This window comes from Nannospalax galili, unplaced genomic scaffold (assembly GCF_000622305.1).
Source record: "Nannospalax galili isolate Female #2095 unplaced genomic scaffold, S.galili_v1.0 scaffold83, whole genome shotgun sequence".
In the NCBI taxonomy this organism is placed as follows: Eukaryota; Metazoa; Chordata; class Mammalia; order Rodentia; family Spalacidae; genus Nannospalax; species Nannospalax galili.
Genome location: NW_008352659.1, coordinates 6,685,123 through 6,708,815, shown reverse-complemented (window position 1 = coordinate 6,708,815; position 23,693 = coordinate 6,685,123). Strand labels below are relative to the sequence as shown.

The 23,693-nt window shown below is 37.5% G+C and overlaps 1 protein-coding gene across 3 annotated transcripts in view; it reads left to right on the top strand.

The window, feature by feature from the left end:
- Adk (adenosine kinase) overlaps positions 1-23,693 on the top strand; it is a 532,446-nt gene that overhangs the window by 258,224 nt on the left and 250,529 nt on the right. For all 3 annotated transcript variants that reach the window (XM_029554458.1, XM_008849905.2, XM_008849906.3), the window contains exons 5-6: positions 1,904-2,076; positions 9,446-9,554. In XM_029554458.1, the coding sequence (XP_029410318.1) occupies positions 1,904-2,076; positions 9,446-9,554 (282 nt within the window). The remainder of the gene's footprint in view (positions 1-1,903; positions 2,077-9,445; positions 9,555-23,693) is intronic.

The window sequence follows — 23,693 nt, the reverse complement described above, 5'->3', positions numbered from 1 at the left end:
TCATTACTATAATTGTTATTTCTTTTTAATATTTTAAAAATTATTTTTGTGTATATGCATGAATCTTTTTGCTTTTGTTATTTGTTGCTGCTGTATGGGGGATTGAAAGGTAGGGTTTTATACCTGCTACGCAAGTGTTCTACCACTAAACTACCTCCTCAGACCTTAATTCTTTGAGACAGATTTTCCGTGTAAACTCAAGCTGGCCTGGATCGCCATCCTCTTGCTTCTGCCTCCCAAGTATTGGGATGGTGTGGATGGATTGCTCTCTGGAGCTTTTTCTTTGATGTGTACTTTCAGGGTAGATCGCTAGTAGCACTGTCAGTCATCCTGTGTTACTGGATCACTTCAGCTTTCTGTTACTTTTTTGTTTCTCTCCTCATTCCTTTACCTCTGATAATATATACATATCTTTTATGTTTGGCATTTGAAAATATATTTTATCAAAATCCTTGTTGGTGCCTTTGACTTGGTACATAGAGTATTTTTACAACTGTATTTGAAACAAAAATAGTCTCTTTTGAATCACTAAATAAAATATGACATGCCCCAGGGATTTGAGCTAATTACAAGAGTTCAAATTAATGAAAACTACGCATCTTAAAAAGAAATCCATTATGAATCATTTGCTGTGAAAATATTAAAGTTTACAAATGTCACTTTAGTGACTGGATGAGTCATTGTAATTTTAGTTTTTTTTATTTTTATTTAATTGTTTTGTGTATGAGATTTTTCCTTGCATGTAAGTGCATCCATGTCATGAAATCCTTGTGGAGGCCAGAAGAGTGCATTGGATCCCCAGAACTGGAATTTCAGACAATTGTTAGCCACCATATGAGTGCTAGGAGTCAAACCCAGGTTCTCTGCCACAGCAGCCAGTGCTCTTATCCACTGAGCCATCTCTCCAGTCCCTGCAGTTTTACTTTTTAACACCTTTCCCCGACCCGCATTTGCTTTTTAATACAGAATCTCATAGACCCCTACTGGTCTCAACCTTGCTAAGTAGTGGAGGCTGGTCTTGAACTTCTATCCTCCTCCCTCCATCTCCCAGGTGTTGGGATTTCAGGCATGTGCCACTATGCCCAGCCATAATTTGTAAAGTTTACATGTTTAAAATAACATATTAAACATGAGCATATTTTAGTGTAATTTAAATATGAATCATTTCAAGAAGTATAAAGATACGGACAACCACAGCTTGTATGTGTTGCTCATCATGTCCTAGGTGCTCTGCTTATCTTTGAATACACATTACTTTATATTATTTCAATTAAACTTCACCAGCCTTTTATGAAGTATGTTTATATTATTTCCCCATTTTACAGGTGAGGAAAGGAGAGTGTCGAAAGTTTTAAGTGTCGCTGAGGTAGTGGCTCATATCTGTAATACCAACACTCAGGACACTGAGGCAGGAGCATTATTGCTAGCTGTATTCTGAAGTGAGTTCTAGGCCAGCTTGAACTACAGTTAGCCCTGTCTCAAGACAGCAACAAAGAATTAAAAAGAAAAAGGGAAGGGAAAAAGGAAGACCAGTTGAAGGTTTTAATGGCATCTTATTAGCATAACTAGTCAGCGGCCCCTCAACTATTTGAACATAGTCTTCACAGTAGATTCTGTGTCTTTTCATGAAGATGCTTATGTTGTCACTCGCTATTTATTTAAAGTCTGTATAACTGGCTTCCAAGTTCTAGAGCGCTAGAGTCTACATCTCCCTCCTATAGTAGTAGAATATGATTTCGGATGGCTGGTTTGTCAAGTTTGTTATCCCAGGCAGTAGTGCATAATTGAAACCCCATTCACAACCGTCACAAAGCACACCTTGCATGCCAGTATCCATGGCAGAGTACTAAATCATATGTACTACTCTCTGACCCATTCAATTATTCATCTTCTTATTTTTCAGTGGATGATTCAGCAGCCACACAAAGCAGCCACATTCTTTGGATGCATTGGGATAGATAAATTTGGGGAGATCCTCAAGAGCAAAGCTGCTGAGGCCAACGTGGATGCTCATTACTATGAGCAGAATGAGCAGCCGACAGGAACCTGTGCTGCGTGCATCACTGGTGGCAACAGGTAGGTCAGCGACAGTATACTGAGCGCTGTATAAACACCAATGAAACCTGAATTGCAATCAGAATTTAAAACTGAGCTTCACATTGGTATTTTTTTTTTTTTTTTTTTTTTTTTTTTTTTTTTTGGTCATCTTTTTGAGACAGGGTCTCCCTATAGTCCCAGCTGACCTGAACTCACTATGTAGACCAGGCTGGCCTTGAACTCACAAGGATCTGCCTGCCTCTGCCTCCAGAGTGCTGCGATTAAAGGCATGTGCCACCATGCCTGGCTGGTAATCAATTTTAATGTTTAGTAAACCCTTTGTGTCATTTTTTTGCCTTAATGTATTTATTTTTTATTTTAACAATTTCATACGTGTATGTAATATATTTTGATCAAATCTGTGTCATTCTCTCCTCTTCAGCTCCTCCCCTACACACATACATTACCCTCCCCACTTCATGTGCTCTGTTTGTAAACCCATTGAGACCATTTAGTGTTGCCCTATGTGTATGGCTGTAGGCTCATCTATTGGAGCATGGGTAGCCTGTCAGGGCCTGCATCCCTGAGCAACATTGACTCTCCCTACCCCCATGCATGCTGGATTTTGTCTGGTTTGATCTTGTGCAGGTTTAATGCATGAGTTTATGTTTTCAACAGCCCTGTTGTGTCCAGAAAATACTGTTTCACTGCACATATCCACTACCTCTGGCTCTTAGAACCTCTCTGCCTTATCATGATAGGATCCCTGAGTCTTGGAGGCAGTATGTGATATTGATGTCCTATTTGGAGCTCAGAACTCCACAATGTCTTATTCTCTGCACTTGACCAATCATGGTTCTCTGTATTAATCACCAAGTACGTCAAAAAGAAATTTCTCTGATGAGAGTTTAGTGATGCACCAGTCTATGGGTATAAAGATAAGAACTTAAGTGGCAGTTTGTTACTGTGTTCATTTAGCAGAGTAATAGTATTGTGTTCTCCCCTAGGACCTAGGACCTAGCCAGGTACTGTTTTTTTGCCCAGGTCTGAGACATGATTTCTGTCTTGTGATGCTGACTTTATATCCAGGCCAGAAAGGGGTATATCTTACCAGGCCAGTTGTTACTGTAGCTCTCCGGGTTCACAGTGGGTAAGACTGTTGATTACTTCTCTCTTCCAGTAGCATGCATAGGAACTTTCCAGCAGTTTGAAAGTTAGCCAGTAGGGATGAAGCTTCCAGGTTGGTACCAGCTTAATTTCATCATGTTCGATGACACAAGTATGTGGTATCTTCAGCAGTAGGGTCATACCATCAAGCGGTAACCAAGTACAATAGCCATATCCTGTAAGGTTTAGGGGGTCTATGGGACTCCACCAACCAACACTTTGAACAGAAGTAGCCCATACCTGACACTGAACTTCTAATTTAAAATAGCCTATGTTATCTGGGAGAGACCTTGAAAATCTCTCCAGCCCCCACAGGGTAACTCTGTTTAAACTCTTTTTTACATGTATACATGTATGTATTTTAGGAAGCTTCTACCATACTGGGTTCCCATCTAGCTATTTCAAAGGTGTTCACTATCCCTCTCTATATTCCTCTACCCTGATCTCCCAATTTAACCCTTCCTATTCCATTGTTCCCCTTTCCTCCTTCATGCCACCTGCATTCTATCACCCTCCCTTACTAGTTCCTGACTACTCTGGTACTCCAAATTAGATAAACATCTAAAGATGTATATCTAATGATGAGAGAGAACATGTGGTGTTTGTAGATTGCCTCAGTCAGAATGATTATTTCCAGCTCCATCCTTTTACCTGCAAATTTCATAATTTCATTTTTCTTCGCACCTGAATAATACTCTGTTCTATGTATATACCACATTTTTTGTTATCCATTCATCCTTTGATGGACATCTAAGCTGTTTCAATTACCTGGTTATTGTGAATAGAACAGCAGTGAACATGGATGAGCAAGTATCTCCGTAGTAGGATAATAGTGTCTTTTGAGCCTATGCCCACACATGGTATAGGTGCATCATATGGTATTTATTTCTAGTTTTGTGAGGAACCTCCACACTGATTTCCAAAATACCTGCACCACTTTGCACTCAAAACAACAATAAATGATTAAATATTTCGCTTTCCCCATATCTATGCTACACAAGAATTCGTTGTCATTTGATCTTAGCCATTCTGATAGGGATAAGATACCATTATTACTTGTATGATGGGGTGGCGGGGAACAGCCTGTAGAGCAAGTTCTTTCCTTTCACGTCTACAGAAGTTCCAGGGATTCAATTCAGGTCACAGGCTTGCATCACCTTTTTTTTTTTTTTTTAATTTTTTTAGACCTGCTGTTGTACTTTTAAGGTGTAATGGAATGAAAGTTTAAGATTATCTAATCTAGTTTCTACATTGTATAATTGGGCTCAGGAAAACATGTTTTGCTCAATATTTTACAGCTAGTAATTTTCCGAACATGCCTTAGAAAGAATGATCTTGTCAGTATAACCTGATATTAAAATATTAAAATCTGTGCATAGACGCATGTGGAACATAGCTTCAGTCCATGTTAAGCAACTGTAGTTATGGGGAATGCACCATTCAGCCAACCACCAAGCCAGGTGTGGTGACACATGCCTATAGAATTGCAGCACTTGAGGGGCCAAAGCAGGAGGATCACCAGTGTGAGGCCCAGGATGGACAACACAGTCAGACTTTGCATGTGGGGGAGGGAAAGAATATGTGTTTACACACACATACTTTTAAATTTCAGAATTCTTTTAATTGTTCAAAGTAGCACAAAGTGACATGATACAGCACTATGAGCCTCAGGAGTTACTCTACAGTAGATGTACAATGGTACTAGTCTTAGTGTGGGAGAAACCAAAAGAAACAGGTGAAACAATGAGACCAGGTCACTGTGCCCCCAGAATGACCAACTATTACATTTTCTACAGTAAAATGCTGAGCCCTAGATGTGCCTGCCACAGGTGGGGGGCTGCTTTCTGGTTCTTTGTTTTACATCTTACAGTATTTGCTCGTTTTCTAAATCCTGAGTACCATGGCAGAAAAGTCCCAACATGCCCCAGGTATCAGAGCCCAGTCCCTAGTGGGAAGATTTGCCCAGCCTGGGCCATGAAGCAGAAAAACTCTTAGAGCCAGTGGCTCGTACTGTGAGACCCAGCCTTCCTGTCTACCAAGTATGTTTTCATACAACTTTACTTACTAGAAAATTCTTCATGTGAGCCTCAGACATATCTTTCAAGGCCTTCTATGCATTGGTTTTCTTTGTTGTTTTGTAACTACGTGCAGGTATTCTTGCAGTGTATGCATGCATTGCTAACATTATTACCACATCACTGCAGCCTTGTTTCTCCTTTGCACAGGTAAAACAACTGTCTTTGCTGTGATATGAGAATCGTCATCAATTTTCTGCTTTTAAGTGGTGACCCACTAGGAATTCTGCACTCCTTATGCTTACTTCTGCTTGTCTCACTGTGTGATGCTGGCTGGCTTGGGATTTGCTGCATAGACCAGGCCAGTCTCAAACATGTGTCCATCTTCCTCCTTCTGCCTTATAAAATACTAAGAATATATTTCAGTGCACCACTTGTCATTTGCCCTCCTCTGTTTTGTGTGGTTTTCCACCCTGATCAATTCACTTTATCACCCTGTTTATTTTGCCTTGCTGCTTGACCTCCACCGAAATCATATTAAGACCTGACATGATTTTTGGATGTCGAGAACCAGTTGAGCAGTAGTCATTAAATGCCTAAGAATAACATACAACTTTCAAAAATAAGTAGGGGACCAAAGCGTGTGCGTGTCTGCATAGAACCTTTTGAGTGTAAGGTCTCAAAAAATTAAACTATCTATTATTCAGACATTGAAATGTATTTGTTTAGAGCTGGGCTTCTTGCGGCCTTCCTAAAAGTTGTTTTCATCTGCAATTGCAATTTTCCCATTAATGAGAAATGGGTCAAGCTTTGCCTCTGACACCACTAAGGCTAGAACAAAATGATTAAATTGTCTTGGTATATTAAATTGCTAAGCTGCTATTTTAAAGAACAGTTATTTGGTCTCCCAGATGTCAAAAACTCAGTTTATCTACTAGTATTATGGTTGTGATGATCGGTATTGTTAAGATGGTACTGGGACTAGGGATATAGCTCAGTTGTTAGAGTGCTTGCCTAGCATGCACAAAGCCCTGGGTTCAGTATTTAGCACTGCATTAACCAGATATGGTGGCACAACCCGAAATCCCTGCACTCAGGAGGTAGAAGCAAAAGGACCAGAAGTTCAAGGTCATCCTGGCCCACACAGTGAATTCATGGTCAGCCTGTGACACATGAGATCCTGGTGGGAAGAGAGTATAAGAAGTCTGAGACTTGGGGCTGGAGAGATGGCTCAGCAGTTAAGAACACTGGCTGCTCTTGCAGAGGATCCTAATTTGGTTCCCTTCACCCACATGGCAGCTAAAAACTGTCCATAACTTCAGTTCCAGGGGATCCGACAATCTCTTCTGACCTCTGCAGGCATTGTTTGACACAGGTATACTTACATGCAGTCAGTATACTCATACACAAATAAAAGTAATAAAATATTTTTTAAAAGGAAGTCTAAAACTGTAGGGAATAGGAGATGCCTACTCATTAGTCGAAATCGGTCCTTGAGCATTTGGGAGATTATCTTAGGGGCTAGTAATCTTGTTGCTGCTAGTAACAAAACTCAGAACTGGAAAAGTACTTATGGTTAAAATAAAATTCAGTTAAAAAATGTTTGCTTTTATTTAACAGCTGTTTTAATCAAAATGTTCCTAATGTTATGATTATTTAAAAAGTTCTGAGTGGATTCAACCCAGAGCACTAAAACAAAAGGGGAGACACTCATTTTTATAAATTTGTGATATAATAATTTGTATGAATATTTTTCCCTTTTCTACTTTTATTTCAACACAAACAGATATATGGTTCAGGAATAAGTTAACATGGATGAGAAAGACTAGGTTTTGGAAGAGATTGTCCTTTTTCTCTTAGACAGAGGTACTAAATATTACCAAAGCCTCAAATTATCTATCAATTTTTCCATAGTCTATAACTATTACTATTTAATTTTAAAAAGAAAAATTACCAAATGATTTTCTAAATCCTAGGTCTGAATGAGGTCTGAATGAAGAAAAGTATATTTATTTAGATGAAATGTTAATTTTTTATTTTATCAAATTTAATTGTTGGGTCATAATTAAACTATTTCAGTGGCACTTACAACCAGATTTTAAATATACTATACCGCTTACATTTTCCAGCTACAAAGAGCCCTTGCCCAGGGAGTCTTCAGCTATAGAAACTAATTCTAATTGATTCCAGTCCTTCAAATGTAATAGTTTGCAAATGTATTCCACACAGTAAATATGATCTACATTTATATGTATGTTTTATGAAACTAATCCCACACTTGGTTCTTAAAGCATTAAATTAAATAGTCAATTATAGTCTGTTGATTATATTTTTTTAATAAAGGTATTTTTTCATCTTAAAAAATTAAATTTGGGGTTGTATAGATTTCCTTTTGCAGAATGACATAGTAGGTTGTTTATTAATTGCATTTTGAACTTTATTAACATAAAAAGTAACTCTTGGCCGGGCATGCCTTTCATCCCAGCACTCGGGAGGCAGAGGCAGGCAGATCTCTATGAGTTTTCTAGGCCAGCCTGGTCTACACAGTGACTTTCAGGACAGCTGGGGCTACAGGGAGACCCTGTCTCAAAAAGACCAAAAAAAAAAAAGTAACTTATTTTAGTGTTAAAGAAACGGAAGGGATAGAGGTGTGGCTTATTGGTTAAGAGCACGTACTATCCTTGCAAAGAACGCGGTACCCATGTGAGGCAGGTCACAACTGTCTGTAACTCCAGTTCCAGGGGATCCTCTAGCCTCCCCAGGTTACCTGCATATATCTGCACATGCCCACACACAGACGCAGACACATATCCATAATTTAAAAAGTAGAAACAGAGAACAATGATTTCCCCCAGTTCTAGTTTGTTTCTCCATTGTTGTGACAAAATACTCTGACCAATACCAACTTGGGAAGGAAAGGGTTTTTTAGACCCAGGTCAAAGTTTATCGGGGAGTTCAAGGTAGAAATTCACAGCAGGAACCTGGAGGCAGGAGCTGGAGTACAGGCCACGTAGGAACTGTGCTTACTGGCTTGCTACCCTGACTCCTGCTCAGACTGCTTTCTTATGCAACACAGGCCCACCTGCCCAGGGGTGGCACTGCCCACAGTGGGCTGGGCCCTCGCACATCACTCATCAAACAGATGCCCCACAGACATGGCCACAGGCCAGTTCAATCGAGGCAGTTCCACAACTGAGGCTTCTTCAACCCAGGTGTGTCAAGTTGACACTAAAGCTATCCAGCACACTAACCAACCCCATTAGTATATCTCTTGACATTCACCAAAAAAGGTTCCTGCAGCAAATGGCAGTTAACACAGAGACCCACAACTGGTCAACATGCAGAGAGTAAGAGACTTCAGAGCACCCAACTCTAAGTGAGACCACCTATATTGCATCCTGTCTCCCTCAAGGCTCAGGGATCATTGTGGAAGAGGGGGCAGAAAGGTAAGAGCCAGAGGTCGTGGATGAATACAAGGAAACTCTTGTCTGAACCCACAACATTTATGACAGTGTGCGCAAGACCTGTGCAAACCCAAGCCATACAGGAAGCCCCAGACCTAGCTGAGGATCTATCTAATTGATAAATGCTGAGAGATGGAGTGTCAGTTCTTAGGTATGATACCTAGTAGGGCCAGACTCCAAGGAATAGACCCACACCCAAGATCATTTAGGAAAAACATATTAGACTTGATAGGCCTTAAAAAACAGAAATAATAGAGGATATAAAGTCAGGAGGGGAGTAGTAAAGTGGGGATACAGAGAGGGGATCTAAATATGATCAGAGTACATTGTATGAGATTCTCAAATCAATGAAAAAAAATTTTTTAAAGGCAGCAGGCCCCAGTCTTAGCCACAGAACTATTGGGTGGCTGATTATTATCTGGGTAAGCGAGTGACTCTAGATAGGCTGACTAAACCCCAGTTGATGAACTTGCACTGACGGACATCAATAAGCCTTACCATGAATGACAGAATGCATGAAATCCAGTGGGTGGCTATGAGAGGGTGCTGATGGAGAAGGGGGTATAAAGACGATTAAGATGTTGTATATGAAATACACAAAAATTCAATAAAATATATTTTTCTAAAAAAGAAAAGAGGCCTACAGGCTAGGTTCTCAGAATTTCAGTTAGTGTTTAGAAGTGTCTCGAGGACACCATAGAAGTCCCGGAAAGTCTTCAAAATAAAGCAAGTAACAAACTATTTGCTTTTCTTTGGTTTTAGGTCCCTTGTTGCTAATCTTGCTGCTGCCAATTGTTATAAGAAGGAAAATCACCTTGATCTGGAGAAAAACTGGATGTTGGTAGAAAAAGCAAGAGTTTGTTATATAGCTGTAAGTATTAATTCACATTTTGGGGCATAGTTAATATGAAAGACTGTAGTTGTTGGCTGATTTGTATTATTATTTTTTAAAGTATTTTACTAACCCTGCAGATCATTCACCTATCTCAAAATGTATATTTGAGTCACTATTATAAATACAAAACAGAAATGCAATCTTTATCGGTACATAATTTGTATTATTACCTTCAGGTCTACTACTTTGGCCATATTATAAATAGATCTCATTCCAGCAGAATTCTGCACTATGAAATCAGTTTCATAAGATCTTTTGAAGTAATTTTGCAGCATACTTGGCAACTTACTATAAATGATACAAGCATTGTGTGGAAAAATACTAATATAAATATTCACTGCAAACAGTTGGAGTCTATTTGCCTAAAAAAATCATAATTGCTATTTATTCCACAGTAATTATCATGATACCTTTTAATTTAATATTTCAGAAACATTGATTGTGACAGATCTCTTAAATCTGGAAGTAAGAGCAGCATATAATTTAAGTTTTCTGGTGTTAAAATAATTGGTTAAGAATTGCTCTTTAAAGTAGAAGTACACTGCAAATTCTCCTTAAATAACCACCCCATGATTACCTTGTTTTATGAGTTAAACATGGTTGCTCACACATAAGTGGATAGCTATTAAAACTAGAAGCATCATGTACGCACACAGTCCGTGGTTTGGGTATAACAGCTGCTGCCATCTCCCGTCTGAGCTATGTGAAGCAGCTCATAAGGACATGGAGAAGATGGATGATCCTGTAGGAACATGTTTATTGAAAATACAATTATTTCTTTCCGTCTAGTGTTAACGTCTCCTACAGCATGTTTGTGTGTGCTGCTGTAGTCTTTACAGTGTTGTTATTGATTTCTCTGTAGGGCAACTTCTATCCCTTTGTAACTGTCACATAAATGCTTACATTGGGATTATATAATGGAAAGTCATGTTGTGTTTTCAGTCAGTATGTGAGAAAAACATTCTAGAATTAAAGATTTTCTATTTTTATTATTTTCATTTTATACCATTTCTTAAAATGATTTAATTTTCCTTTTGGGTCTTGGTAATGTGTTTTTGTAGTGTGATTATTTGTCTGTTTGAGGCAGGATCTCACTATATAGCCTGGGCTGACTGCAGACTCTATGATCTTCTCCCTCAGCCTGGAGCCCTGGGATTTGAAGCATGCATCACTACATCAGTATATCATGTAATTCTTTAGGGCATAATTAAGTGCTATTTCAAACCATCTTGATTTTTAAGAGTCTGAATTTCAAAGAGTATGTGATCTAAAGTTTAGCATGATATGTGTAATTATTTGACTATTAAGATGAAAATGTATTCTGATGAAAACGTATTTTAACTTGAAAATTACAGTTCTCTGTATTTCAGTGTATCATAGTAGAATTCTAAATTATGCACCAATGTGCCAGCATACCGATTTGATGAGCATACAGTGTAATGATTCCATAGTGTACAGACAGGATCTAGTCAGTTCAGTGAATGGGACTGTTGCAGAAGTACTGAAGACCCAACTTGCAAGCACCTCATTTTTAAGTGATTCTTTGACATTATACAATTATTTGTTTGTATATATGTGTGTACATGGGCGCAAATGCCTGTCATGGTGCTAAGTGTGTTAAGGTCAAAGGACAACTTGCTGGAATCAGTTCTTTCATCCAACAACAAAGGTTCTAGGAATTGAACTTGGGTCCTCATTTGGTGGCAAGCACCTTCATCCAGTGAACCGAAAGCTAGCCCCAAAACCCATTCTTTTAATGATTATGTGGTGTAACACATGTAGCTAAATTTGGTGAATGAACTTTTCATAGTATTACACAAACATGGTTTTATGAAGTCATAGAATGATTAATTCTGGTCAAATTATTAAGAAAATCTGTATTATTTGTTTAGATTTGTGTGGCATATTCAATCAGAAGAAATGTCAAAATGGATTATAGTTCAAGACTGATAATAGCTTTTAGCTTTTTATTTTTATTTCAGTACTTTTGTGAAAAGAATACTCCTTTCCATTGCCCATTTCCAGACAAATCTATACTCTGGTCAGTGCTTGACTTGTTTGAGAATTTATGAAAACAAAGAATTCCTCTTTCTTCCTTTTTTCCATACAGTCTTACTTTGTGTCTCAGGTCGGCTTGAACTCACACTAAGCCTCAAGAATTGAGATTACAGCTGTGAGCCACCATGCCAAGCTATTTTTTGTTTTGTTTTTATGTAGCCCTCTAACTCACTATGTAGGTCTATCTGACCTTGAGCTCCTGCTCCTCCTGACTCCACCTCATCAGTGGAGATTGCAATTGTGTACCAATCCCAGCCTAGAGGCTCATTTTATAGAACTAGGATACTCTCAGTTTTTCATGGGCATACAGCACATATTTAAAGTATGGAATTGAGTTCTGATCTGTTTATTACTGTGTATTATTTATACATAGTAATGTATTTTGCACTGAAACCTGTGTCTAAAATTATTTTATACAGTTTAGACTTTCTTTGAAGATTTTTTTTTTAGATTGATATGTATGTCCGTGTATCTCTTTGGTCATATGCCACATATGTATGGGTGTCCATAGAGGCCATAACAGCTTATTGGATCCCCTAGGGCTAGAGTTACAGGTGGTCACAAGCTACCTGACATGATGCTGAGAACTGAACTCAGGTCCTCTGGAAGAAGAGCAAATCCTCTTAAGCCCTTGAGTCATTTCTCTGGCTCTTCAGACTGTGTTTTACTATCATGATACTCTTCCTTTTCACTTGTGACGTTTTACTTTTTTTATTTTTTATTTTTTATTTTTTATTTTATGTGTATGTGTGTATTGCCTGCATGTAGATAAGTGTACCCGTGTTGTGTAATGCTCACGGAGGACAGAAGAGGCTGTTGGATCCCCTGGAACTGGAGTTACGGACAGTTGTTAGCTGCCATGTGGGTGCTGGGATTCAAACCCAGGTCTTCTGTAAGAACAGCCAGTGTTCTTAACCACTGAGCCATCTCTCCCACCCCCTACTTTTTTCATTTTTAAAGGTTGTTTCTTGTAGAAAATACATAGTTCGGTCGTGCTTTGGTCTGGCTTGACAGTGTCTGACTTTTAATTAGAATCTTTTTTGTTTTTATTTTTTTTTTAATTTTATGTGTATGCATGTATTGCCTGCATATAGGTAAGTATACCCATGTCATGCAATGCCCACGGAGGTCTGAAGAGGCTGTCGGATCCCCTGCAACTAGAGTTATGGACAGTTGTTAGCTGCCATGTGGGTGCTGGGATTCGAATCTGGGTCTTCTGCAAGAACAACCAGTGTTAACCACTGAGCCATCTCTCCAGCTCCTTAATTAGAATCTTTATACCATTTCTATGTAATGTGATTATAGGTATAATTTAATTCAAGTTTATTGTCTTCATGTTTATTTTGTATTTGTCCTTTGTATTTTTATTCCTTTTTCTTTCCTGCCCCTTTGAGTTAATCTAGTATTTTATCTCCCTGGTATTCTCTTTCTTTATCTCTCTCTCTCTTTTATTTTAAGGTTTAATAGTGTACATCTTTCATTTATCACAGTTTGTTTTCAAATAAGATAATATGGCTAGGCTTGGTGTCACAGACCTTTAGCCCCAGAGGCAGGTGGATCTCCATGAGATTGAGGCCAGCCTGGTCTACATAGCAAATTCCAGGCTAGCTGGGGCTACAGGGAATCCCTTTCTCAAAAAGACCCAAACAGAAACAATTAAATAAATGATATGACTTCACATATCATTTAATCTTACAATACTGTATTTCTACTTCGCCCCTTCTGCCTTTATGCGACTATTGTTTCATTTTAATTTTGAAAATTTTAATTATTTTGTTTTTAAATAGCTTTGTTAATATGTAATTCATATATAACAGAACTCATACATTTCTTACCTATTTTATAGCTGTATAAAGTATCTTTTAAAGAGACTCCAGAAGGCTTGGCTGGTTTCTGCTTCTTCAAAGCAGCTCAGCTTATCTGTCTGAGTATTTCTCAGCAGTCCTTAGGGCTTGTTTATGCTTGGGGAGGGAAGGGCCTGGTGAATTTGGTCAGTTTCAGGGACTTCTGAAGCTTTTGAGTTGTTTGCTTCCTGAGCTTAATGAGCATCCCTGAGGGATGGAATGTTCCAGTGTCCTGCTGTTTACCTTCCGTGGTGATTTGAATGCAAATATCCGCATAGGCTCCAAGTATTTGACTTGTTTCCAGTTTATGGTGCTGTTTTGGGAAGTTTTATGAGGTTCTGCCTCATTGGAGGAAGCATGACACTGGGGGCGTGCATTGAGAGTTCTTAGGTTTTGCTAAATTTCCAATCCCTCTGTGCTTCCTGTGCCTGCTGGAAGTTGTGATTGATTGGCTTTCTGCTTTGGTCCCTTCTTCCATGCCTCCCCACTGTTATGGACCTTACCCCTGGAACCAAAAGCTTAAATAAACTGTTTCTTCTGTAAGTTACCTTGGTCATGGTGTCTTATCACAGCAACAGAGAAGTAACTAATATACCTCTTTTTAGAATACCTTGTGCCTTAAGAAGCTTTCCTCCAAAGTGGAAGGTTTTATCTCTGAGAAAATTGCTACATAACAATCTTATTATGTAGCCCATGGTAACCTCCAAACTACAGTCTTCCTGTGTCCCCGTCCTGTCTGTTGAAATTGTAGTAGTGTGCAATCTTGTTCCACTGGATTTTTCCTTCTTTGGTACTGATGTGGAGAGTTGTCCACAAGGATCCTCTTCTAAGCTCCAAATTTCTCAGTGAAACTACCTCTCAACAATCTGGTTTTGTTGGTTGGGCTTGGAGGTGGGGTTACCTGACTGGTTTGTTTGTTTGTTCGTTTGTTTTTTGTTTTTTATTGTTGGTAGTAGTGGGGGTGCTTCTCCTCTGATATAGTTTTCTTTGTTTCTAGGTAATTGATTTGGACCTTTTTTTCATTTTTAAGACAAGGTCTCCCTGCATAGCTCAGGCTGGCTTTGAAGTTAAATTATAACAGTTGTTTATATGGCTTGTCAACTAATTCTATCACAGTGGTGTTGTGTTGTTATTGTTGTTCCTTTACATTGGTTATTGTTTTGTTTTTGTTTTTCCCTTCAAACACTTGCCCCAAAGACTCAAAGGAATATCCCTGTAGATCTCCAGAGTTCTGATTTTGTGTTTCGTTGTTCTCTGAGTGACTCTCTTCTCTTGGGCAGGCATTGCACCCATTCTCCCTGCTTCTGTTGCTGACCAGAGTCTCTCTTTGGAGTAAGCTTGAATAGTTGTGGGTTTACCTTCCCTTATCCTCTTTGATTACTGTCCAATATCTAAACATTGCTGTTAAATTCATTTTGTCTGTTGTCCTAGTTATTTAAGATGTGAGTTTAAATCCATTCTCTTATTCTGTATTAGAAGTAGAAATCCCTATACTGGGTTTCGTTTTTCTTTTTCGATTACTTGCTTTCCCTACAAGATTGCCTAATTTTTCCTTTCAGTTTCACCTGTTATCTCTTTGTCCATTTTGTGTCAACTCTCCATGGAACATGCTGCATATTTAGTTTTCAGTCAGTTCTTTCCTTGTCCCTGTATTTTCTTTCTTCCTTCATCCATGAGATTGTCAGAAAATTACAAAACCACCTGTATTACAGGAAATATTCCAGTGAAAACAAGTCACAGTTTTTGAATAAAAAATAGCCCCAAATCTGTAATGAGGCTGATTCAACCTCTGAAACTTCATAATATTCTAGATTCTGTAAAATTCCTTAGCTACCACTTCTATGATTTTTAAATAAATTTGAAAACTCTGCTAAGATATTCCTGTGCAAATGCATAATTACTAATGTACTAATTTTGTAATACTTTAATTGCTTTGAGTCCACTGTCAATATGGTTAAGATTTTATATAGAAATGTATCCAGTATTTCAAATTCCTTATTTTTCTGGGGAAATCTCCCAATTTCAAATACACTATAAAGAGCTAATCAGATTGTAAACTTGAGCTTTTTATAGTGGCAGTTTTAGGCTTTCGAGACAGGAGGATCACAAATTCAAGGCTAGACTGGACAGCATAATGACACCAGGTAAGTAAGTAAGCTGGTTTATTTAAAAAGAAACAATTTTGAGATTCAGAAGATACTTAAGGTGGCTCGAGATAGATCTCAGTTGGCAGAATGCTTGCCCAGTGTGCAGGAAGCCATGGGTTTGATCCTTGCATACTGTACAAAGCTTTGTGTAGAGGTGCTTACCTCGAAGTAGAGGTAGGAGGACCAGAAGTTCAAGGTCATAGTTCAAGGTTAGTGAGTATGGGGGCAACCTTGGATACATAAGAACCCAGCTTCTCTCTCTCTCTCTCTCTCTCTCTCTCTCTATCTCTATCTCTCTTGCTTTCTCCCTCCCTCCCTCCCTCACTTCCTCAGCCTAGAGAGCTAGAGAGATGGCTCAGCAGTTCAGAGCCCTAGCAGAGGGCCTGCATTTCATTCCTAACCATGGCAGCTAACGACTGTCCATAACTCTACCATCAGGGGATCTAGGGCCTTCTTCTGATCTCTGCAAGCATTGCATGCATATGATGCACTTTCATACATGCAAGCAAAACACTCATATACATAATTAATTAATTAAATTTAAGAACTGGATTTAACAAAAGCTTTCAGTACTTTGCAACTTTTTACAAACAAAATCAACCACATGTCTGCTCTTTTCATTGGCCAGGAGAACTATAATGGAAAGAATAATCATCATCTTGTCAATAATTATGCAAGAAAGCTTATAGCTTTCATTTTTTCTCTAGCACCCATGTTACTTCCTTATTCTCATGAGTTCCCATTTCTGTGGCACACCACAGATCTCTACCCCCACCCACCCTTGCATTTATTTTCTAACTCCATCTTGGCTGCCTTTATCCAGATTAAGTTCAGTATTTTACCATTTGGGGAAATACATGTGCGTGCATGCGTGCGTGCGTGCGTGCGTGCGTGCGTGTGTGTGATTGAAGGTGATGTTGTAAGTACTGCTAACATTTGCCTCTGCCTTGAAGGGACTGTGACAGTAGGTCAGTAGAGGAACTGTGGTAGGAGAAATGTGCAGCCAAGCAGCGATGAGAAGAATTCATATGCAGCAGTAATCATTGACAAATGTTACTTCCATTTCGTTTTGCCCAGTTAGATTTTCTAGTGCTACTAAAGCCTATTCTAGGTGAATAATTTATCTTAATAAAAACTTATTCACACCGAATTACAAATAAATGGCTTTTTTTAATAGAGTGAAAGGTATCAAACCCAGGATCTGGAACCTGCTAGGCATGTGCTGTACCACCACATATGATTGAATATCTTTATCAATGACCTGGAAGCATTAACTAAACTCCTTAAAATGAAGTGGTATGAGGACTGGAGAGATGGCTCAGCAGTTAAGAACACTGTTCTTGCAGAAGACCCGGGTTTGAATCCCAGCACCCACATGGCAGCTAACAACTGTTCCAAATCTCCAGTCCCAGGGGATCCAATAGCCTCTTCTGACCTCCACCGGCATTGCACGACACGACACGGGTGCACTTACCTACATGCAGGCAATACACATAAAAATAACAAATAAAATATTTTTTAAAAATGAAGTGGTATGATAAACTGTAAGAAATTTAGTCTAACTGGGCATAGTGGTGCACGCCTTCAATCCCTGCCCTTGGGAGGCAGAGGCAGGAGGATCTCTGTGATTTGAGTTCCGCCTGGTCTACATAGTGAGTTCCAGGCCAGCTGGGACTGCAGAAAAAAGAAAGAAATTTAGTCTAAGCAGTCACATATTTAAAACATTATGTATCAATACTTTGACCTGCCTATCTTCCATGAAAAATTAGGGTGAATATATAATGAAATATATAATTGCTGTTTTTAAGAATTTGTGTTTTGACAGTATTTTCTTAAAGATGTGTTTAAAGCATGATTATGAGATTAAAACCATCATCTTGGTTATGTTCCAAATTTTTAAATTCTTGCCTGTATTCTTTCTATCATGAAAGATTTAAGAAAGGTGGTAATGAAAGCGAATTCATTTATCTCGTAATGATTAAGAAACTGAAAAAATTTTTAAGTAAAATAAATATTACTTCAGTATATGTTTGAGATTTGCTACATTTCCTTCCCTTCAAAATCTAGACAGTTGAAGATAGAAAAGTTTTACTAATTTATAAACAGTTACTTAATTGCCTTAACCTTGTTATACTATAGAATACCTTTTTAATACCATCTTTTGAAGCTGTACTCACAATAAATATACTTTGGCAGACAAAGTGAACTAATGGTTCTTTTTAAAATTTAAGATATCCTATGAATGACAGGTGATTAAATAATAGCTCTCATTTCTTTATAAAACATTTAAGTAGAGTTTAAATTGCTTTTGAAATTTGGTAATTAATCTTTATAATGTTCTTCTGAGATTATTAAAGAGGTGGGATGGCTGAACTGCACTTGACCTTTTATCCAGAATGCAGTTTTTGAACTTCTGTATATTAAAACTTCTATGATATTGGTCAAACCGATGTTTATATGACTTTATTCCTGGATTTTGAGCTCCAGTTTTTTTCAGGATTCCTATTCTGGACCGCTTCATTGACATTAGGGATTACCTAGTATTGTTAAGCCTTTATATGAAACTGTTGTTTCATCTAGAATTTTTCATGTTTGTGTATTCCTGATAGTGCAAACAAGGCTTGGTCATACAAGGGTTTAGAATTTTATGTGCCAGAGCTGCATGCCTTTAAGTAAAGCCCCAAATTATGAGGTGTGACATGCATACAGCAGAGTAGATCATACAACAAAAGACAGTTAATTACTTCAGTTCTTAAACATTAAAACAATTTTTTTGAGTCAGGGTCTTACTGTGTAACTTAGGCTGGCCTCAAACTTAGAGCAGTTCTCCGGTCTTAGCCTCGCCAGTGCTGGGATTATAGGCACATACCAAGACACTTAGCTAGCTTTTTTTTCTTAAATATAATCTCCTGTAGCCCCAGCTGGCCAGGAACCAAGCTGACCTCTCACAGATCTAACTGCCTCTTTCTCCCCAGTGCTGGGATTAAAAGTTTGCACTACCATGTCCAGCACATTTTGAATTTTGTAGTCTCTATAATTCTTTTCAGCAAGTTAAATCTTCTCTTGGCCCCTTAGGATGACCTTGAACTTGATCCTTCTGCCTTTTCCTCCCAAATGTTGAACTTGCAGGCTTGTACTGGTACATGCCATGATAGGAGTTATATTCCCCAGGGCTTCATGCATCCCAGGCTAACATTCTACCAACTGAGCCGAAGCCCCAGCTCCTCAGCAAGTTAAATTCTAACCTTATTATTTTCTTAGAAGAATACTTTGTGATTTCTTTAAGAAATACCGATTTCTAGATTAGATGATTTTTTTTATTTCTGTAATTTTTCTTAGCTCTTGGTTTTGACACCTATCTAAAGTAAAACTATAATAAAAGAAAGGAATAGTGATAATTAATTTCCAAGTAAACAGAATAATCTTTTGATGTCCTTAAAAGAAATATGATAACCTTGGATGTATAGCTTAGAACCTACAGATTGATCACAAGCTTTGGGGTTATGGACTTTTGACATTATCATTAGATCATGAAATTTTATGTGAGATTGGAAACCATAGTACATATTAATTGTTTCAGATTTTTAGGAAAATAAATATATGTGTTACACTTAGTTACACAGGGAGTCCCAAATGAATAAGTCATCTACTAAAATATTTCTACTTCTATTGACTGTATTTCAGAGCAGTCAGCAATAGCTTGATAAAATTAACTGTTTACTATATCTCTTTAATAGACATGATTGAGAGCAAAAATGTAAAAAAATTATGATGGCAGTGCTGATTTTTATGTGATAGTTGTTCTATTTTTGAAAATGTATGTAAACTGTACCTCCCCCAAAACACAAAACCCTGAGAACTGGCAGATTGTATTCCACCATATTTACTGAACATATTATAAATTTGTATGTTTTAATATTATTTAACCCATAACTTTTGTTGTCTCTGCCTTACATATAAACAGAATTCAGTCTATTGTAACAGCTTTATTGAGGTCTCTATATACCATTTAATTCATCCATTTAATATATATGGTTCAGTGGTTGTTAGTGTATTTATAGAGTTCTGCAGCCATTACTGTAATCTAATTTTAGAATATTTACATCATCACTAAAAATGTTTTGTCCATTAGCGTTGCCCCCTGGATTTAATTCTCTGTTCACATCTCTCATTATGCTTTCAATAATATCAGTATCATGGCTTCAGATTATTCCATTGTTTCTTGTCAGACAAAAAATGAATTATGTCTTTGTTGGTTGACACATACAGTGGGAGTGCTATATGTTTAGATCTTTAGTTTTTACCTATTTCTCTATCACAGGTCTTTAAATAGGATCCTTTAAGCTTTTTATTCTATTTCTTTTACATATATTACATCCATGTTTTTAGGGTCATCTCATCTTTGAAATACCTATTTGGGGGGGTGTCAGAAATATAAATGGAATTTTTAAAACCTGTTTAGTAAGGTAGGATGGAAAAAATGAAAGCAACCTTCTTCCTTTAGGGTGCTTGTCCTGGAAGGCATGTTCTTAAATATCCGTATGTTCTGGTGCTCATTTTCAAAACAGTGTAGGTTTCTCATCTGTATAAAGAGGCGTCTGGAGTCTCGCCTCTTGAGTCCGTCATGGTTTTCATGGTTGCTGTCTGTTTTGCCCCTTAGCTAGAAGCTCTTGAAGCTCTAGACGTTTAGAACCTACCCAAACCCTCTTTTTCACTAATATTTTTCTGATACAATTCTAAATTATTGAAGATGTTCTGACTTTTTCATATGCCAGTCCTCTCATCTCCAGTAAGGATTTTTGGGATGAGTATGTGTTTAGGTTGTGGTGAACCCTTGCTCCGTGGCTATTTGCTCTGTGACGTCCCCTGTCTTTTTGTATGAAATCTTTACACTCACCATCCCATTTTCACCAACCTCCCAGGCCTGTTTAGTTTTGCTGTCCTGAGTACTGGTTTTGTGAATTCACCTTTTAAAGTATTTTCTTCTGTCTTAATTCTACAAGAATCTAACCCATCTTGTATCTTAATATTGTTACATTTAAATCCCATGTCAGAAATAGCAACAAAGTATCATGCAGAGAATAACACACCATTTATTTTTTAGTTCATCTTTTCCCAAATGACATACATGTAATGAAGGTAGCAAGCACCATATATTCCATCATTTTGCCTTCAAAATAATTTTTCACATTTATGTGACATCTAGGTTTAACACTTCAATTATAATTTTGTAGTAAACTAACTATAATTTACCTATAAATGCTAACTAGCATTTCTCAGTTGTGTTTATATCAGTGTTTTCTGATTTTGAGCCCTATTTCTAAAACTGCTGATTGTAAATATATATTTGCTTTCTTAAGTCCACCAACAATTGGTTTTCATACAAATATATTAAACAGTGCGATCAGATGCAATAGTGAAGTCATATGACTTAGTGCAATAAACCAAATTCTTTGGAATCAAATGTCTCTAATTCGTTTTTTAAACACAGATATATATTTTCACTGTCCAAATATAACCATAGACATTTTAGTGCTTATTGCTCCCCTATAGATTTTTCTCTAATGTCATTTTTATTCCAATCTGTCAGGTAGTACTTGTGATATTTTCTAAGTAGACTATGATGTTCACACATCCTCAGGTGAGCTGGATTGAGAGGCTACTTTGTAGTGAGTTTGTTACACAGTATGTAGACACTGGTAAGAATCAGTGTGTCCGCTGGTTTATTAGTTTCACAGATGCTTCCATAATACTTAGTGTACTCTTGGGTATATTAAATTTTCATATCCTGACAGCAGTCCTGAAACATGCCAGTCTTATAAAGCCATATTTCTGAGAACTAAGCAAGGCAGTGGTGAACCATATCTGACATGGCATGTTAATTTCCATAAGTGTCATTATTGGGGGTAGTAGTATTTCTATGGCTTGAAAAATCTCAATAAATCTACTCAGTACAAACTAAAAATCAAAAAGGAAGTTATCTTACCTTTTCAATGGGTTTCTAATCTCTTCAGTCCCACTTGAATCATTTTACAATAATGATAAGATATTTTTCTCTTACTATGGGTTATTAAATATTTACTTAAGAGTACACTATATCAAAGCACAATATTTTGAATATTCTGTTTCTCAGTATCTGGTGTTCATGTTGTGAATGAAAGCCTCCTTCCATCTCATAGCATATTTACATATACAAATTATTTTGCCTTAAGTAGAAAAGACACAGCTGACAGATACATAGGTTAATTTGCTTTCTTAAATTGCAGTAAACTGTTCTGTGATTCTTTTGTGTATTTGGATCTGTTTTGTAGAGAAAGAAATTGTCAAGCAACATTTTAAGAATATTTGGCCTTTTGTATCCGATCTTCCATAAACTTGTATACCCCAAAATAAAATATTTCTTTGTAAATCCAACTTTCAAATTATTAATAATGGAAGAAACACATTTTTAATCCTGTAGCCCCCTCCCCCAACACAGCTTTTAGATTGTAGATAAACTTCCCAGCTCAGTAATTAACTGAGCTCAGTCATTGCACCCTGTATCATGTGATTTTTTTCAGAGGAATACATTATTAGAGCACTTACAGAGCCAGTCTAGCTGCAGCCGCCCAGGCGGCAACAGCAGTGCCATTTTTCACAAAGAAAATGTTGAACAGGAGCCAAATGTTTGGTGGCAGTCTGTTGCTAGGAAATCAAGGTCCTGAGGCGATTAATGACAAAGCAAGCAATAACAAGAAGGCAGAATTACAGATTTAAAAGAGAAAAAAGTGGTTGGTGTTATAATTACCCAAAGAAATCCGCACTCATTAAATTGGCTGTTTTTATGATTGACTTTAATTGGAGGTTAGCTCAGATATTTAGCTCCTTTCCCACCCCTTTAAACACACACAGGCACATAATCTGTAGAACTGCAGACTTGTTTTTCTAAGCATTGAGAGGAGCTTGCCCTGTAATTTGATCCCCACTGACAGATGCATTTTCTATGCTGCCATTTTGAATTAACCTATTGTAGAACAATTTTCTTCAGCCCTGTTGAATAAAACATCCAGTCTGATTACCGCCGATGGATTTGATAGAGTAAAAGAATGTACTTCTCATTGAAGTAGATTGTTTGCGTGGACTTGACTGATTTTGAACTCTGCCAATAAGCACAATCATTTGAAATAAATTTTCAAAGAAATTTGTTGTGAAAGGTAATGAGAGTCACCCTTTTATAACTTAATGTTTTGGGACCTGCAGCAAAATATTACTCTTGTAAGATAATGTATTTCTAGTAAGCTTTTTATGTGAGTTTCGAAAAAAAAATCTACATCTTCATTTAAATTTAATATTTTAGGAATGTCATGTGGTATTTACATATGCCAAAATGAACATTCTTCCTCCCCCACCAATATTTTAAAATTTTGAAATTTATTGAACCCTATAAAGTATTCAATTGCAAAAATAGTTTGATACATAGAATATTTAACTAGAATGATCTTAAGGTTGGCCTGTTTTAATCTTTGCAATATTATATTGGAAATCCTTTATTTAAATTTCCTAGCCTTTGATAAGGCATATAACTAGAAAAGCATCCATCAGTTTCTTAGGTATACTACTAGAGGAGGCATCAGAAGTTCTTTACTTTTAAGACGCTTTAAGAATAAAGTTACACGATACCATTGCTGCCCAGATTTCTAATCAAACCCTGGAACAAAAGAGCCAGGCACATTCTGTCTGACAATACACACACTGCTAATCAGATGCCAGTGCCAAGCTGTCTGCTTTGTTAAATACTCAGCTTCCTAGAGGCAGGAAGACAGCTGCTATAAGTATGATGAAATTTGGTAGTTCAATCTATTTTTCCTACCCTTGGGCTACCAAGATACTGTTAATTTAGACCACCCCAACTGGTACACTTTAGGGAGTTTTTTGAAGAGTTTGTAATTAAAATGATAAAACATCATTATTAGATTCAAGACCTTCTGTAAGTTTTACATTTGGCAGATACCTACTGAGATAACCCCAGCATGTAATTTACAATGATGTAATGGGTGTAATTGTGTTGGGGGTGGGGTTGAGGGAGA